The 19341-nt window shown below is 43.4% G+C and overlaps 1 protein-coding gene across 5 annotated transcripts; it reads left to right on the plus strand.

Annotated features, from left to right (window-relative positions):
• The first annotated feature begins 235 nt into the window (after nt 1–235).
• Nucleotides 236–17694, plus strand: TRA2A (transformer 2 alpha homolog). 5 transcript variants are annotated; one of them, XM_040965137.1, is made up of 8 exons: nt 236–434; nt 10453–10586; nt 11676–11841; nt 12690–12878; nt 15746–15861; nt 16901–17070; nt 17308–17375; nt 17488–17694. In XM_040965137.1, exons 1-8 carry the CDS (start codon nt 399–401, stop codon nt 17536–17538), a joined length of 930 nt encoding a protein of 309 aa, XP_040821071.1. In that variant the 5' UTR covers nt 236–398; the 3' UTR covers nt 17539–17694. The 5 variants fall into 5 exon arrangements, with proteins under 5 accessions (XP_040821071.1, XP_040821072.1, XP_040821073.1 ...); XM_040965138.1 differs by having other exon boundaries at nt 17311–17375; XM_040965139.1 differs by having other exon boundaries at nt 16942–17070.
• Nucleotides 17695–19341: the final 1647 nt, after the last annotated feature.

Genomic DNA, 19341 nt, shown 5'->3' on the forward strand with positions numbered 1-19341 from the left:
CGACCGACGCGCGCCTGGAGAAGCGGCGAGGGCAGGTCCCTCAGCCCGAGCCTCAAGGCGCCCGGCCCGGGAAGCGCGCTCCGCGCACGCGCACGCGCGCCCAAGCCGCGCGGACACAAAGCCGCGCCGGGGGGCGGGACTTCGCGACGTCACAGAGCCGCCCGTCCCGCCCCGCCCCTGACGTCGCTCCCTGGCGGGGGGAAAACCAGGAGGTTCCGGGCGGTGCGGGCGCCATTTTGCCGAAGCCTGTGACCGAGCGGGAGCGGAGCGGAGCGGCCGTTGTTGCCGACTCTTTTCTCCTCCTCCTCCCCGCGGTCCCAGTCAGCGGGGTTCATTTGGCCGTCGGCCCTCGAGCCGAGACTTTCTCTCTTTAGTTCTGAGGAGAACGCCTGGTCGACATGAGTGATGTTGAGGAGAACAACTTCGAGGGCAGAGTGAGTACAAAGCCGCGGGAGCCGTCTTCGGCGGCGGCCCCGACGCTTCGGGGTTTCTCACGGGGACGAGCGCGGGCGGGCGGGCGGGCGGGAGGGGAGGTGGGAACGACCTCCGGAGCCATCGCCAGTCGCTTTCCCTCCCCTGATCCTCGTCATTCCCAAGATGGCTTCTGGGGCTCCACAGCTTCTCGGGCACGGCGGATGGCGCTGCCTCCCCCGCTCTCCCTCTGCTCTCTCCCCTCTGTCCGTAACAAGGAGTTGGGTTCCCGCAGTCGCTTTGGGGGTGGGGGGGGCGGGAAGGTTTCCGTGCCCCGGCCCGAGCGTGGTTGGTGAGGTGAGGTGGCAGCCGGGCGGCCGGGGGTCTGCCCGACGGGGGCGCGGGAGGCGCTAGGTGTTTGGGGGTTCTCCACTGTGGTGAGCGGCCGCGTCTCTATCGGAACCGGCGGCGTGACGCCTCTAGAAAGGCGGAAAAAAGGTGGGGCGCACCTAAAGGAGCTAGTCCACGACCGACCCCATAAAGCGTCCTTAGGACGGGGGCGGGGGGAGAGCTGTGCGAGGGATCCTTGTCCCTCTCCGCACTACGCAGCGAACGTGGAAATGCTATATAAATGTTATATGTAATACGTGATATGTCGGTTTCCTTGAGGTTGGGTTTTTTTTTCTCCCCGCCCCCCCCCTTTTGCTTTCTATCAACTTCTAATGCCTTCCCTCGTGTGACCTTTATTTTTTAAGTTGACCACTCCTTTGCAGGTTTTTACGATTTTTTTTTTAATTCATCTCCCGTTTTAAGTGAATGTTACGTAACTGAACATATTTCATGGCTCGGTATTTAAAAAGAAATGGTCAGTCCGTTTATAGCTGTTTTTCACCCGTTTATAGCTGTTCTTAGAAAGGATCCCCTGATAAAATGATGAGTTCGGTCTTATTTCTCTGCCCCAGCAGAGTGCCCTCCGAGAAAGCTTTTGGTTGAGGGCGGGGGCGGCCGAAAGTAAGCCTGGTAAAGAATACATCATCCCCGCTTCAGTGTCCTAGAACCTTTACCAGTGTTTGAAATGTCCAGACTTTACCCAGTAGTGAAAAATAATGGAAGTGATTTAGTGAGAAAATCTGGAAACAAAAGCGCGGGCCACGGCTGTGGGGTGGAGATGGGCTTCCAGGAGACCACCCTGGAGAGGGAGGTGTGTCCTTTCTGGAAGTCTTCCCCGACTTCACAGGTTACACGTGGAATCCCCTGGAAGGTCAGGTCGGGCTTTTCAGCCTCAGATACAGAGCAGTAGGTTAGAGGCCATGCTATTTTTAATTCCGTAAGATTGGATTTTTAGAATTAGATTCTGAGCGTGGATGCTAGGCTTGTTGAACCTATTGATTGATTGGGGGGTAACATGGACAGTATTGACAAAACAAGTCTTTGTGCAGTATAAGCTGCTGCTTGTTTTGGGAAATGGGGGCAGTGCTACAGGAAGAACTTCCGTCCATCCTTCCTTATTCTTTCATTACTGCCTGGGGTGGGGGTTGTTTGTGTTGGTTTGTGGGAAAGTGAGGAAAGGCACTGGGATGTTGTTTAACCATTTAGTAGAAAAAAAAAATCTTCACTACCCCCAAGTCTGTTTCTACTCCAGGAAATACTTTTCACAGGTGTTTTAGTGTAAATTTGCCAAATCCTTCCAGACTCACCTGTCTTTTTTTTTTAATCTTTCAAAGTTAAGGTAATTGTCTTTATTTGTAGTTAAAGAAATATAAAAATTCCTGGGAAGCTCTGCAAAATTTGTTTCATAAAGCAAATTAGTACAGGGTAGTGCTTTTGATTTTTAAACTAAAGTGACTTCACTTGCTAACCATAAGCCAGCGGGTGTTTCTTATAAACAGCTAATGTGTTCTCATTCTAAAAGATCTCTAAATGCAACAAGCATAGTTGACAAGACTTGAGATGGTACGTGTTGAAATGCTACAATATTGACGGTCAGGTTCAGGCTATATCCTAGCAATGGGTTTATTAAGCGTTAACTACAGTATAAATAGCATATAATGGCCCCATTTCAGTAAAAGGGTATTTTGAATCAGAAGATCAGTTGTTAGAAGCTACCAGGGTTTAAGAAACAAAACTGATACTAGTATTGCCTTAGAACGTACTGCCTCAAATTTTCAATGCACCTTAGAAATTAAGAACCTGTGGCCTAATTTGAGGTGGCAGAAGGACTTTTCAAATCTGGACAAAAGAGCATGGTTAAGTGGTGAGAGTAATATAACAGTCAGAAAATGGAGCTAATCCATTTTGTGAACTATAGGAATAGAAAGCTGTACCTACATTTTATGATTGGGGAAAGGAATGTTGGTTGTGTGGGTGTGACAGTGTGAAGGTTGTCTGGAATCCTGGGTAGATTCGTAAAATAGGCGATCAGTAAAGCAGGGTTTTAGATTATGTATTTAGGAATTTTAGCTTCATCTGAGTTCTTAATTCTGGGTGGGCAATAATGAAGAATATTGACAAAGACCAAAAATACTGCCATAGAAGGAAACCCTTAAAATACTTAAGGAAGGAAAATCTGGACTCAATGGGACTCTGGTAGATACAAACAATGAGAAACAATTTAAAAAGGATTCAGGGGAGTAGGAGAGTAATCGTGCCTTAAAGTAGGTGCCTTAAAGCAAATTGCTTGGGACGTGTACATCATGTTAATGTGTTTTGGAATTGGAAAGGGGTTAGCACTTGTGCTATGGCTTTGTCCTTCCATAAAGAGTTATAAGCTTCATACACCTTCAGCTAAAATAAAGATTTGATCTCAAAAGAGTAACTTATGGAATTTGGGGAAACGGAAGTTAAATTTGTCTTCATTTACCTTATTCCCCTTTAATCCATACTTTTCTAAGTTTTATTTTTATTGGAAGGTTAGATTTATAGAGGAGAGACAAATTTTCCACCTGAGTGGCTGCAATACCCAAAAAATAACCTAATCTGAAGCCAGGAGCCAGGACCACCTTATGGGTCTCCTTTATGGGTGCAGGGGCCCAGGATTTACAACTGTCCCGTGTTGCTTTCCCAGGCATAAGCAGGGAGCTGGATGGGAAGTGCAGTAGCCAGGACATGAACCAGTGCCAAGCACATGCAGAGCAAGGAGTTAACCACTAGGTACTGCACCAGGCCCCAACTCAGATTTTTTTTTTTAACTTGCAAAAAAACATAGAAGACTGTATCACTCTGGTACAGTGGTCCAGTGTTTATAATAGAGGTAAATGATTATGTAGAGATCCATCTTTTTTTTTTTTTTTTTTAAAGATTTATTTTTATTATTTTTTCATTGGAAAGGCAGATATACAGAGAGGAGAGACAGAGAGGAAGATCTTCCGTCCGATGATTCACTCCCCAAGTGAGCGCAACGGGCCAATACTATGCCGATCCGAAGCCAGGAGCCTCTTCTGGGTCTCCCACGTGGGTGCAGGTTCCCAAAGCTTTGGGCTGTCCTCGACTGCTTTTCCCAGGCCACAGGCAGGGAGCCGGAAGGGAAGCGGGGCTGCCGGGACTAGAACCGGCGCCCATATGGGATCCCGGGCGTGCAAGGCGAGGACCTTAACCACTTGCGCCACCGCGCCGGGCCCCATCTTTTTTTTTTTTTAAGATTTATTTTTATTATGTTTTTATTGGAAAAGCGGATATACAGAGAGGAAGATCTTCCGTCCGATGACTCACTCCCCAAGTGAGTGCAACGGCCGATACTATGCTGATCCGAAGCCAGGAGCCTCTTCTGGGTCTCCCACGCAGGTGCAGGGTCCCAAAGCTTTGGGCCGTCCTCTACTGCTTTCCCGGGCTACAGGCAGGGAGCTGGATGGGAAGCGGGGACGCCGGGACCAGAACTGGCGCCTATATGGGATCCCAGGCGTGCAAGGCGAGGACCTTAACTGGGTCCTCTGCGCCGGGCGCTGTAGAGATCCATCTTAACATTCCAGTTGTTTAAAATTCAGATATTGTACAGTTGAACAAAGGTAATGCTTATTTCTGCCTCCTTTTTGGGACTTGTTCTTTTTGAGATTGCTAGAATTACCCTTGTTCATATGAGATGATTGGTGAAAGTGGACAGTGGAGCATTAATTTCTGTGTACTAATTGGAAATTGAGATTTATTTTTATTGGAAAGGCAGATGTACAGAGAAGAGGAGAAGGATCTTTTATCCACTGGTTCACTCCCCTGTTGGCCACAAGCTGAGCTGATCTGAAGCCAGGAGATTTTTTCCAGGTCTCCCACATGGATATAGGGTCCTAAGGCTTTTTTGGACCGTCCTTGACTGCTTTCCCAGAGCACAAGCAGGGAGTAAGCTTAATGAAATTTGTTGATACTTAAATTTTTATGTTGGAGAGTCTTGCACTGAAATGTCCTAGTTTGTTCATTGTGGATAAAAATTTTGGAAAGGAGAGATACGAAGTAATGATCTCAATATAGTACATAACTAATTTTACTGGTCTGCCATAAATGCTTGTACTTTATAACAAAGAACTGGCTGTGCAAAAGCATGTGACAGTATGCTTGGGCATCAACTCATCCCTGAGATCCTTGTAAAAAGTATCCACTCAAGTACTGAAAGAATGCTGATGGTATGTCCATATGGCTTAACCAGCCTCGCGGGACCGAAGTGGTAGGGATCAGATGAGGAAAACTTGGGTAGACACTAGGAAAGTTGAGAGAATAATGAAATGTGAACCCTTACCATACTGCACCTGTACGTAGTTATTTATAATCTGATTTATCTGCCCAGTTTTCTATAACAGATGCAGGTGAATAGATCTGGTTTGGGATGGAGTACATTATGGGTTTCCCTTGAAACTGGATCCTTGTCTTGCATAACATTCATAAATACTCTATGACATCAGAAGAACATTAAGTCACTTGTGACACGTTCTTGATGATTTGTTTTCATTGGTGCATCGTTGTTTACAGGCTTTTTAGGTATGACTAAACCTTTTTTCTTTTCTTTCTTTTTTTTTTTTTTTTTTTTTCCTTTCTCTCTTTCTTATTGGAAAGAGAGGAGGAGAGACAGGAAGATCCTCCCTCCCCTGGTTCACTCTGCAAGCGGCCACAAGGACTGGAGCTAAGCCAATCTGAAGCCAGGAGCCAGGAGCTCCTCCTCCAGGTCTCCCATAGGGGTGCAGCGTCCTAATGCTTTGGGCTGTTTTTGACTACTATCGCAGACCACAAGCAGGGAGCTGGATAGGAAGCGGGGCTGCCGACACCCATATGAGATCCTGGCACGTGCAAGGCGAGGACTTTAACCACTATGCTATCGTGCCGGCCCCATTTTTAGTTCTTGATGTGTTACTTTTTCTGTACCTTTGAAATTGCTGCTTATGTACTACTAGCTTTTTGAGCTTTGCATTTGATTGTGAAATTTAAAATTTGTGGAAAAGAAGGTAAATTTTATGACCAATTTCCCAATTAAAGCATGAGCTGAAAATTGATTATATGGCACCAACATTCTGGCACAGAGGGTTAAGTTAGCCATCTGCAGCCCTGGCAGCCCTGTTGAAGTGCTTGTTTAAGTCCTGTTATTCCATGTTTCTGATCCAACTTCCTGCTAGTGTACCTGGAAGTTCATGGATACCCAAGTGGGAGATGAGGGTGGAACTTTGGACCTGGCTCAGACTTGGCATTCCCCAAGGTAAAGACTTTATGAACACAGCGTGTGTGAACCTTTGTAATAAAGGCCGTGTTATGGGCAGCCATTTTGTGCTGCATAATACAGATCCTGGAAGAGGTGGTTCAGTTGGGTTCCTGCCACCAATATGGAGAACTGGTTAAGTTTCTGATCACTTAAGCACCAGCCCAAGCCATCTTGGTCATGTGGGCACTGAAGCAGCAAATCATAGTTCTCTCTCATACAGTTTCCCTCCGATTCAAAGGGGGAGGGGAAGACCATGGTACTCTGAATGCAGCAGAAAGGCTGCTTTAAATTTAGTCCTTGAAAGTTGTAAATATGGGCAACAGTGCTTTTTCCTTTTAGGGGATTGATCCTGATGTTTCTAACTTAAGAAGAGCGTGGCAGTATTAGTTTTCATCAGCCTAAAGATGTGTACGTGTATCCTATCATAACTCAGCAGGATGGGCAGCCACTATTATCAACTTAAAAGTTAGCCTTCTGGGGCCTGGCGGCGTGTCCTAACGGCTAAAGTTCTTACCTTGAACACACTGGGATCCAATATGGGCGCTGGTTCTAGTCCTGGCAGCCCCACTTCCTCTCCAGCCTGGGAAAGCAGTCGAGGACAGCCCAAAGCCTTGGGAGCCTGCACCCACATGGGAGACCCAGAAGAGGTTCCTGGTTTCTGGCTTTGGATTGGCTCAGTATCGGCCGTTGTGGTCACTTGGGGAGTGAGTCATCGGATGGAAGATCTTCCTCTCTGTCTCCTCCTCTTTGTATATCTGACTTTGTAATAAAAATAAATAAATCTTTTTAAAAAAAGTTAGCCTTCTGTAGATAAAAATCGCCTATCCCCCCCTTTTAGGAAGTGTAACCACCAAAATGCACCTGTGTGTTTCTATGGAAATACATTTCCTGTTTCATAAGCTAGTAAGAAAATATATCTTGTTTTAGAAACTTAAATTGGGGCCCAGCAGCGTGGCCTAGCGGCTAAAGTCCTCGCCTTGAACACACTGAGGTACCATGTGGGCGCAGGTTCTAATCCCGGCAGCTCCACTTCCCATCCAGCTCCCTGCTTGTGGCCTGGGAAAGCAGTCAAGGACAGCTCAAAGCTTTGGGATCCTGCACCCTTGTGGGACACCCCGAAGAGGTTCCAGGTTCCTGGCTGTGAGTCATCAGATGGAAGATCTTCCTCTCTGTCTGTCCTCTCTGTATATCTGACTCTAATAAAAATAAATCTTTTTAAAAAAAAGAAACTGAAATTGGCATATGTGTCAGTTTGGCACCATTGCTCGGCCTTAACATGGGAATGAGTCAAAATGTAGCATTTGTATTGTTACTTTATGAATTAGGAGACTTCTGTTTACTTGCTGTAAGAGCTGTTGTATTCTACAACTGTGTGTGCATGTCAGAGACAACAGAATAAAATCATGCTTCAGCAGGTTTGTTGAGAACTTTGTCTGCCTCTGTACAGACTAGAGGCTTACTTTAGATTTCTGTTAAAATCTGTGGTAAAGTCTGCCCATTTGGCCAAGGCAGCATGCCTTAATGCTTATTGAGTATAGTAGTTAGTTCCTGAGGAATTTGTAGAATCCTTGTCTAGACAACTTTAAGAACAAGTTAGGTGTAAGTCTAGTGAAAGCACTAGAAACTAATACCTCAAGATACCACTCCTTCCCAGAGTGGATTTTTTTTTGTTTTCTGTTGGCAATTTCGGTTCATTTTGAAATCCCAGATAATTTCACGAATTCTTTTGGTAAAAATGTTGAAAATGGGGCCCGGCGCAGTGGCGCAGTGGTTAAGGTCCTCGCCTTGCACACCCGGGATCCCATATGGGTGCCGGTTCTATCCCGGAAGCCCCGCTTCCCATCCAGCTCCCTGCCTGTGGCCTGGGAAAGCAGTCGAGGACGGCCCAAAGCTTTGGGACCCTGCACCTGCGTGGGAGACCCAGAAGAGGCTCCTGGCTTCGGATCGGCCGTTGTGGTCACTTGGGGAGTGAGTCATCGGATGGAAGATCTTCCTCTCTGTCTCTCCTCTCTGTATATACGCCTTTCCAATTAAAAAAAAAATGTTGAAAATATTTAATAATAAAAGACCAGAGACATATGGCTAACAAATCCGAGTTCTCATGATGAAGTCTGTCCGAGAAGTAAAATATACCAGGGGCCCATCTGTTAGTTCCTGAAGGCCTGTGAGGTATAAGTCAAAAGTGATGCCTCTTTTCTTTTACTTTTTCTTTAGGTAATGGGTAGACTACTTTTACAGTTTCAGTGAATGAAAAGAACTAAATTGCCTGCTTGTTTCGGGCATCTCTCCAGGAATTTAGAAAGTATTTGAGGCATGGCAGGCTTATTGTAGATAGCCAAAATGGAAAAAGTACTGATGGGAAAAAAGCTGTATACTCATTTTTATTCCATCTGAAAAAAATGAGATAATGACTTTAATACATTTCTTGATAAATATTTTGGTATTGAAGAAATTTTTAAGAGCTTTTATTAAAAACTTGCGTAGTCTTAGAAGGTAAATAAAAATTTGTGGTATTGCTGAGATGGTGTGATTATTAAATAATAGCTTAAATGGACAGAGAAACCAAACTGTCTTTATTTTGGTCATAAGTAGTATATGTGAAGGCAAAAGTATTCATTAGATTATTTTATTTGGAGCTTTGATTCCATCCAACTTTTCAGAAACTGTTTGATGATGGAGGATATTAGAAGATATAGTCTTTGAAGGGAATAAAAGTGTAGATGATACCAAAAAAAATCTGCCAGAACCGAACATAAAGATCATAGTGCAATTTATGTAACATGCTCATTGTATTTCATTTGATAATACAGAGTTTTATAAGTAATAAAAAAGATATGCTGGCTTTGATGCCACAAATGTCCTTAACAGGCTGTGGGTACAGCCTGCCCAGGGTGGCACACAGTGCTGGGTGGACATCAACAAGGACCTTGCTGACAGCTTTGAGGCCTCTCTGTTGTGGGAGCTGGCTGTGCTGTGCCACAGTGCTTGACAACAGCCTCAGGCTGAGCTTCTGATCCTGTCAAGAATCCCTGCACACTCCCCCAGCAGCAGGCTGCGACCGTGCCCATTGAGAGGCACTATCATCTGGCTGGCCATTGGTGCATTTGCTGTGTCTAGTATAATTCCTGTCGGGGATAGTAGTTGATCTATTCTGATCTCTTGTATGTATCTTCTTCTCCTTTGTCTTTTGGTATGGTGGTTAGTCTGTAGAGCTTATTTTTCTTAAGTCAGAAAGAGCAAAAGTATTGGCCAACCAAAATTGGGAGGTGGTGTTGGTGATTTACGATGAACCTTGCATGGGTGCTGTAACGTGAGTTCAGGTAGATGTGCGAATCCTTCAGCCTGGGGTCCTTTGCTTTTACTACATTTTGGTTTAACATGACTTGGTGATAGCTTAAGATCACTAAGAATCCAGGTTATAAAATAGTGGATACTTACCACTTAGGTGGGAGGAGGGGGTTACAGTTAATGTTAGATTTATGTTTGAATTAAGTATTTCTATTAAACTTGTTTGCATTTTAGGAAGTAGAATGAAACATGAGAGGGGAGGAGGGTGAAAATATTGTTTTAAAAAATTAGAGAAATTCAGTAAATTATTTGTTAGAAGCTAGGCTTTTGAACAATTTTAAAGACTATAAAATTGTTTTTGTTTTTGTTTTTTAATAAATTAGTCATTTGCACTTTACCTGCTGGCTTTTCCATTTGGTAGATAACATTCTGAACTCCAGCAGAGTTTTATAATTCCCCACGTGCTTAAATATACTAAATGTTCTTTTTCCATTAAGGTTAATGTTCGTGAAGAAATTGAAGAGTATTTTCCAAGAATGTGGAAGATAAATCAAGATAAAAGAAGGCTAATGAAAAGTATTAAAGATCAGAAAATTAAAATTGAATGGGGGAAAAAATTGAACAGAAGATTGGTCAGATAGAAGCACTTGAATATTTTTTAAGGCTATTTTGAATTGTTTGGGGAAGAATACACGAAGTATGAAAAATGAAAAACTCAATGAAGAATGAAGAGAAGTAGAAAGCAAGAGTGAAGTAGAATTAAAAGAATCTGGAAGAATGAATGGGTCCTAGGTTAAGTAAATGTATGGTTTATGTTCCAGTGTCTGTATGATCAAGTTGTAGATGAATTTGCATGATTACTTAGTTAATAGAGATTTGGTGATCTGGTTCAAGTAGGGAATTGTCGAGGACAGTTAGCAGTATTAACAAGGGGTTATTAAGGAGCGGAAATTTTTCTGGAGGGTATTGCCTAACCATTTGTTTTTCAGGAGCAATCAATATAAATAATTACGGTACTTTGAATGTTAGGTGTTAGGCACTTGCGGGACGAGTGCCATTTGTAATACTGTCTTCTTTGTTAGGAGTCTCGCTCTCAGTCAAAATCTCCAACGGGAACTCCTGCTCGTGTAAAATCGGAGAGCAGGTCTGCATCTCGTAGTCCGTCACGGGTTTCCAAACACTCTGAATCCCATTCTCAGTCAAGATCAAAATCCAGGTAAGTGTGTTGCTAATACTACTTAACATATCCTCCTTGAGTTTTGCACAAATCCTTTTGGCTGCATTTAACATTTCATTAGACTCAGAATAATAAACTAGTTTTCCTTATACTGGAATTTAGATGCAGTTGATGTATGCTAGACTATCACAAACTAAGTTCTTGTCACTTGAATTTTTTTTTTTTTTGAAAGATTTACAAAGGAAGGTCTTACATCCACTGGTTCACAAATTCAGGTGGCCTCAGTAGCCAGAGCTGACCTGACCAGCTTCTTGCAGGTCTCCCACAGGGGTGCTGGGTACCCAGGCTTGGGGCTGCCCTCATCTGCTCTCCCAGGCCACAGGCAGGGAGCTGGAAGGGAAGTGGAGCAGTTGGGATAAGAACCAGCACCCATATGGGATCCTGGCACTTGCAAGGCGAGGATGTTGGTTAGCCACTAGGCTACTGTGCCAGGCCCAGATTTCTATATTCCTGACTTTTGATTTAGTGCTTAGTTTTATGCCAACAGTATTGTACAACAGTAAGGCCCTTTTCTCCATGGAAGACTTAAATGTAATTTAGTGCAGGCAAAGCTGATGTGTATTTGTGGTACTGGTTATTATTCTGAATAATTTGAGAAGCTTTAAGAGTGTTAGGATTTCATCTGTATCCTGTTCCTGAGGATTTTGACTTGATGTCAAGCTTGGCACTTTGGTTAGGTGTGGCTGGGCTGGGGATCCCCAGGTGATCTGGAACCCCACAGGCAGTGACTGGCACACCCCCAGCAAGGCTGCCTGCAGTGAGGCAGAGCAGGTAGGGCCACTTCCCAGAGGGGTGTCAGTTTCACCCCACTTCCATTCAGCTCCTGCTAATGTTGCTGGAAAAGCAACAGAGGGTGGGCCAGGTATTGGGCCCCTGTACATATGTGTAGATGACCTAGAGGAAGCTCCTGGCTTCAGACCTGCTCAGCTCCTGCCATCACAGCACTTTGAGGAATGGAGTAATGATGTTCTCTCTCCCTGCTTGTATTTAGTTGACTTGGGCATTTAGATGATGCATGAATTAATATTTTGTTGCAGCATCTTTACCTAAATGTGTTCCTCCCCCAAGGTCGAGATCCAGGAGGCATTCTCATAGACGCTACACTCGATCCAGATCCCACTCTCACTCTCACAGGAGACGATCTCGAAGTCGATCATATACGCCAGAGTACCGGCGGCGAAGGAGCCGAAGTCATTCTCCAATGTCTAACCGCAGAAGACATACAGGAAGCAGGGTATGTGGCTGATACAAGTTAAACTTTGGTATGTTCTGAGTGTTTGGCCCTGGCATACTCTGCTTATTATAAGCTAGACTGTTGTTGCGGAGTGTTGTGCCCAGTGCGATGGCTCAATTTGGCTATGTTCTCACCTTGTCAAGTGCCGGAAATCCCATATGGGTGCCAATTTATGTCCTGGCTGTTCCACTTGCAATCCAGCTCCCTGCTTGTGGTAAAGCAGTAGATGATGGCCCAAAGCCTTGGGAACTTGAGCTGTGGCTGTTGTCATTTAGGGGGTGTACCAGCAGATGGAAGAGCTTTCTATCTATAAATCTCCCAATAGAAGTAAATATTAGACATCTTCTATCCTGGTCCATTCTCCAAATGGCTTCATTTGCTGTTCTGGGCCATGTTGAAGCCAGGAGCTCCTCGCAGGTCCCACATGTGGGTGCTCTGCCAGCCACATTGGCATAAAGCTAGATTGGAAGTAGAGAAACCTAGCCCTTAATTGGTACAGAAGGTTGCCCACATGCGGCACTGAACTGACCGAGGTTGTGTCCTTGTTCTATCAGTGACAGACTAAGCACAAATTTGTGAGAACGATAAAACATTTGAATAAAATTAAGAATGGCTTTGTAGGATTTGTTTTGAAAGTCACTGTGCTGGAGGGCAGACATGCTCTTTGTCAGTCTACAAGCATGGTGTGTTCTGAAGAATGTGCAGGTAAATAGGGTTCATCTGCATTAGCTCTCAATTTTGATTCCAGAGGACTAGAAATCTAGAGGTGTTCTTTCCTAAGCAAGATACTTTTTTTAATTTTTGATTTTTGGTCAAAACTAATATTTAATAACGTCTTCATTCAATAGGCCAATCCAGATCCCAACACTTGTCTTGGCGTTTTTGGCCTCAGTTTGTACACAACAGAGAGAGATCTTCGTGAAGTATTTTCTCGGTACGGACCGTTGAGTGGTGTCAATGTGGTTTATGATCAGCGAACTGGGAGATCACGAGGATTTGCCTTTGTTTATTTTGAGAGGATAGATGACTCAAAAGAGGTAAATCTGCTATTTTTTTCCACTTTGAAAATGTGAATGCTTATAGTATTGAGTTGCTATAAAATAAGTTGATTGATCATTTTCGTTAACATGGTTCTAATTCTTATCTGATTCAAACTCAATTCTTAATGTTATAATTTCTGTATTTAACTTTTTAGTAAAGCAGTATGATTGAATTGTTTCTGACTTAATGGGATGGCTAAAGTAATTTTTAATTTTCTTTTGAAAGGCAGATTTTTACAGAGAATGGGGAAATGGAGAGCTCTTGCTTCCTATAATTAAATTCACAAATGGACAGAATTGGCTGGGGCAGGGCCAAGCAAAAGTCAGGAGCTTCTTCTGGGACTATTATGTGGGTGCAGCAGCCCAAGGACTTGAGCCTGCTTTCCCAGGCTATAAGCAGACAGCTACAAGGGAAGTGGAGCATCTGGGACATGAGCCAGTGACCAGATAGAATGCCAGCACCACAGTGTGGAGGACTAACCTATTCCATCACTATGCTGGCCCATGTCGACTCTTCTTAAAATTTGTGTGTGTTTTTTTTAAAGTAGAGACCAGACAGAAATCTTAACATTGGTTAATTCCCAGAATGACTGCAACAACTGTGGCTAGCCAGGCCAAACCAGTCAGGCCGCAAATCAGTCTAGGTTTCCCTCTTTAAGAGGGAGCTGGATTAGAAACAGATCCAGGACTCAAACCCTAGCAGTTCCATGGGGATACTTGTCTCCTTGTTGATTCTTAAAAAAGATTTTGTGGGGCTGATAGTTACGCTAATAGTGAACAAAATGGTTAGGTTTGATTTGTTTAAATGTTTGATTCCTTTTGTAAAAATGAAAATTATTTGCTATTTTAATTCCTTTTTTAGTTTCTAATAGTTACTACAACCTGTAAATTAAAAAAAAAAAAAAATTGTCACTTTTGGGAGTGTACATTAGCTCAACTGGCTAATTTAATACCTCCACGTGCCAGGATCCATTGTGTCACCCTGCTTGTGGCCTAGAGGACAGCGGAGGGTGGCTTCAAAGCTTTGGGACCCTGTACGCATGTGGGAGAACCTGAAAAGGCAGTTTCTTCAGATCAGTTCAGCTCAAGCCACTGGTTGTCATTTTGGGGGTGGGGGAAGTGAACCAGCAAATGAAAAATCTCCAAATTTCCTTTTCCAATGAAAATAAATTTATATTTCGAAAATTATACTTGTTAAAGCAATCTTTTTGGTAAGACTTAAAAGAAAATTATACTTGCAATAATTTTCTTTTTAATATTTGCTTATTACTTGAAAGAGAAAAAGGTGAAGAGACAGAAATGTATCTTCATTGTTTAGTTCATTGCCCAGAGGCTGCAGTAGCCAGTGCTGGCCAAAGTCTGGAGCCAGGGACTTCATCCAAGTTTCCAATGTGAGTGACAGACTGTTGGAACAACCAGGACATACGCCTGTGCCCTTGGAGTTGAGTGCTTTGCAGGTTAAAAGTTCCTTTATATTTGAACTCACTAGGTGGCGATATGTTCTTTAAGGAATGCAGGACAGCGGTTTAGAGTGTCAGCTAAATTGGAGTTTCTGTTTGAATGGCCCAAGCTGAAGGCAGTTACTGGCAGAGACTTTGCCTAAGGTGTGTGCTTCCTTGTCTGAGGCTGCACATTGGTTTTCACACAAGCTTTCTGAAAAGTCTGCATCTTAACACTGCTCTTGACAGATGTGTTGAAGATTGATGTTTGAACTCCTTACTCTTTTGAGAAGCACTTGGAGACATTTTATTTGCAGTACAAAACTTGATTTATTACATCCACTGCTTCATTCCCCATGCAGTTGTAGACAGGTCTTGTATATTTGAATGTCAGGATTGGGCCCCCCCCCCCCCCCCCCCCCGCCCCACCACCACAAATTGCCCCACCTGGGCCGGGCCAGGCCAAAGCCGAAAGTCAGAAGCTTAATCTGAGTTTTTCATATGGGTGCAAGGTCCCAAAATGTGGGCCGCCTCCACTGCTTCCCCAGGGAGCTGGATGGGAAGTGGAACTGGGACAGGGTGTGGGTGCCTTTACTGGCTGTTCTACAACTCTGGCCCCATCTGTACATTGTTTTGTTTTTTTGCTTGTTTTGGTTTATTCGTTTATTTTTAAAGATTTTATTTTTATTGGAAAGGCAGAGAAAGAGAAATGGATCTTCCATCCAATGGTTCACTCCCCAAGCTGCCACAACATTTGGTGCTGCGCCAATCCAAAGCCAGGAGCCAGGAGCTTCTTCCGGGTTTCCTATATGGGTGGGTGCAGGGTCCCAAGGCTTTGGGCTGTCCTCTACTGCTTTCAAACTAGGCCACAAGCAGCAGGGAGCTGGACGGGAAGTGGGGCTGTCAGGATTAGAATCAGTGCCCATTTGGAATCCTGGCGTGTTCAAGGCAAGGACTTCAGCCACTAGGCTACTGTGCCAGGCCCAGTCCCATCTATTTAAAACAGCTTTTTTTCTTCCTTTCTTTTGAGAGTCTGAGAAATCAGATTGCTAGCTCCCCAGATAGATAGATGCCTTCTATTCAGGTCTCCCACATGCGTAGCAGAAAGCAGATTACTTGAGCCAGCATAGCCACCTCCCAGGTCTGTCTGCTCAGGAACTTGGAGTCAGCAGCCATACCTGTGTCAGAACAGGTACTCTGAAATGGGATGCAGACATCATTACACCTGCCCCAATGACACAGTATCTTTTATTTGGGCTGGATTTTAAATTGTTATTTGAATCAAGTAATTAAAATGTTCCAATTTTTGGCCTAGAAATGTCTGTTGTCATCTATATAAACAATATTACTGTGTCACTTTCATAATTGAATTAGAATATACTGTGTGAATCTTGCCTGACTGGTTGTGCCTGATGGACTTGACAGGCTATGGAAAGAGCCAATGGAATGGAGTTGGATGGGAGAAGAATTCGTGTGGATTATTCCATCACCAAGAGAGCGCACACACCTACACCAGGCATCTACATGGGCAGACCAACTCAGTAAGTGTTGATGAAGACCATGAGTGTGCAAAGTTGAGACAGACAGTGCTATTCTTCCCCCCCCCCCATAATTGGCATTGAAGTTTAATTTCTATATATTTGTATATTTGACTAGGAAGACAAATTATAACTCTCCAAGTACATTCCTTACTCTTGCGACCAATAGGAAAACAGTGTTTATTTATTGATAGAGCTATTTTTTGCTACCTGGGATGTGTATAGAACTGTTTTCAGTAAGCTGTGTTTATCAGACAGGCAGTTGCAGAGATCCTCCAGCTGCTGATTGATGCCTCAGTGGCTGAAGCCAAGGTGGTTCAGGCCAAGGGCCCAATCACTTGGGCCATACTCGGCTGTCTTAGCAGGGAGCTGGATCAGAAGTGCAGCAGCTTAGGCTTGAAGTACTGCCCATATAGGATGACAGTGCAGCAGGTGGACCCCATAACTTGCTAAGCCACCATGCCAGCCCCATAGTGCAGATTTTATTTCTGTGTTTCTTTTAAAGACCTGACACTTTCCAAATTGAGCAAACATACAGGGTGTTAGATGTTTTTAAAAATACAGTGTAACAATATGCATAGTTTCTTTTGAGTAAAAGAACAGTTTTATTGAATTTAAATCTTTATTGGGTGAAGTGTGAATTTTGGTAAGAATGGCTTTCAGATTCCTATTGTATGTGTAAAAAAAAGAAATAGGGTTCTTGTGGTTAGACACTGATGAAAGCACCACAACAAAGAATGTAAATTCACTGCTGAGGAGTTCAACCTCAGGCTGAAGTTGTTGTGTTCAGGATTAGCTCTTGCCAGTTATTTGCCACGTTTTGGCTAATTGCAGGCATTCAACAGAGTTACACTGCCTCACTGTGCCTCCATAAAAGGTCCTGGTGGCTTGGGAGGCTGCGCTGGAAAGATTCTTGATTTTGTATGTAAGCAATTAGCAGCCAGAGAACTGAAATGATCTGTGGGTGTAGGAGTAGTTTTCCGTCTCTCATCCCCTCTCCAATTTTTTTATAAATCTAATTTGTAATAAATGATCCTGGAAGAGACTCATTCACACTGGCGTGTATCTCGCCCTTTCCTGCAGCAGTGGTGGTGGCGGCGGAGGTGGTGGAGGCGGTGGAGGCGGAGGTGGTGGGAGACGCCGGGACTCTTACTATGACAGAGGATACGACCGTGGCTATGACAGATACGAAGACTATGATTACCGGTACAGGTAATATCTTAAACTGAGGTTTCTGTTCTCAATTACACCAAAATAGTGTTGGGCATTTCTGTATTTAATAATATAAGTAAAAACCTTTGAAAATAGAAGTTAACTTTATTATTGGTCAGTAGCACACAGAAAACTTAAGATTGTTCTCTTGGACATCATTTTTAGTAGCAGCAAAGTTTAATTTTCGTCTGCCTCAGTGGATTGATTATGTGTTGAGCAGTTTCTTATTTCTTACAGAAGAAGATCTCCATCTCCTTACTACAGTCGATACAGGTCACGGTCAAGATCTCGTTCCTATAGCCCAAGTATGTGAACTCTGGTGTTTAAATTTTTAGTTTTAGTTTGTCATTTAGAACACTGGGATGTGTGGCGACAGTTAACAGTCAAAAGCCTAACAAGTTTTTTTTTCTCTTTCAGGACGCTATTAATGGAATTGTTGCAGTTAAGGACTTTTTTTGCTCATTTTAATTCTGGATTTCCTCAAGCTTCTAATCCTTCCTGGTCCATAAAAAATTTTATTTAGCATCCACACATTGTGGTTGTGTTGCTGTTTTTCCACCCTTTTTGTTTGTACTCTTAAAGAAGTAATTGTCATTTTGAGTAGTTAAATATCTTGAGTAAAAAGAAAAAACAAAACCCCAGTGTTATGCTTTGTAAATGGTTTTTCTTTGCTTTTACAGAGGATAAATTTCTAGCTAATCAAATGAGGAAAATGATCTTACAGACCTCCTATTATGTTAGATATTTATTAGACATTGTGTTAGAGACTTTGAGTTTTCATCCAGCTCATTTTGGGGAACATAAGAACACCTGAAATAGTCATGTCAGGTCTGTCTGGAGTGGCATGGGACAGATAGTTAAGTGTAGAAAGCTTGAAGTTATAGAAGAAAATACTTTGATGTTTCTTTTAAAGAGCCAACTTCCAAACTTCTTACAAATAAAAAGTCCTTTTTAGGTAAGAGAAACTTGTGGATGCCTGCAGAACATGCTGTATTTCAAATGCATCTGTTAAACCTTATAAACTTAAAAAGTTTTATGTTAAAATTATTGAAGTTTACGTATTCCCTTAATCAGTGAAGGACAACCCTTATTTATTACATAGAGCAATTGTATAATTTGCTGTTAGAAATTTTGGTATTGGGATAATGGTTAAGCAGGCTACTGTGGAGTTTAGAAGTTCTTAGAGGATACACGTAGGGGAAAGTAGTAGTCTTTCAAATAAAAGATAATTTCTTCGAAAATTGGGTTGCCTCTTTATTGTGGTATAATGGGAATATAAGTGCTGATTATGGACCCACTCATTTTCTGTACATTCCTACAGTACAAAAGCTTTATGACCCTGAGTTGAATTCCCTTTGTTTTCCTCTCCTTTTTTGTAGTCCATGTTAGAAACACAGCATCAAGCTCCAGGAAAGAAGCCTAGAGCTCATCTTGAAGGGCCACAGCCTATCAGGAAACACTCCTTAATCTGTTGGTCCCTAGAGGAATTTTGCATTAAAAAAAATAATTGAACAATCAAGGAAGAGACAGGTGCTTGCATCATGGCACAAATATCCATAACAGCCTAAGGTTGGCCTGGTGGAAACCAGGACCCTGGAACTCCATCGGTTTCCCACATGGATGGCAGAGACCCAGACTCTGCCAGTGAGGAGCTGGGACTCAAATCAGTGCCCATATCAGATGTCACAAGTCATAGTAGTGTAACATGCCACACTGCCAGCCCAGTAATCTAGATCAATTTGGATGTGTGTTTGGTGTGGGTAAGACACTGTGTCAATGCCTAGGTGCTCAGCTTCACTGCTGATGCCAGCTCCCTGCAGTGATGGCTTCAGTATTCACAACAAGGTGAGCCTGGAGGATGCGTGACATGAAATAACCCAGCCTGGGAGAGATCTCCATCAGAGCACGAGGACTGGAGTGGTGATTTACCAAAGCTGAGGTGATTTTTGTAGGGAGGGAGAAAAGGACAGATTTTGGTGAAAGGATATTCCTTTCCATATAATCAAACACTAAGCATTAGAGAGAACATTGCTTGTACTTCAAAGGTGAGATATGCATTGAACTTTGTAACTAAGCTACCCACATTCCTCCTTGCGTGCCTGGGTTCCATATTTGCTCTCTTGATTAACTTCCCTCAATGTGGAGGCAGCAGTGGATGGCTTGGGTGATTGGACCAGTGCCAGCTCATTTGGCTATACTAGGCTTCGGTGTGAGAGACACTGGGTTCTACAAACGATCTGAAGAGGAGTTTGGGCCTTTTAAGTGATTTTT

Source organism: Ochotona curzoniae, unplaced genomic scaffold (assembly GCF_017591425.1).
Source record: "Ochotona curzoniae isolate NIBS_2020 unplaced genomic scaffold, NIBS_Ocur_1.0 scaffold_3835, whole genome shotgun sequence".
NCBI classification, from domain to species: domain Eukaryota; kingdom Metazoa; phylum Chordata; class Mammalia; order Lagomorpha; family Ochotonidae; genus Ochotona; species Ochotona curzoniae.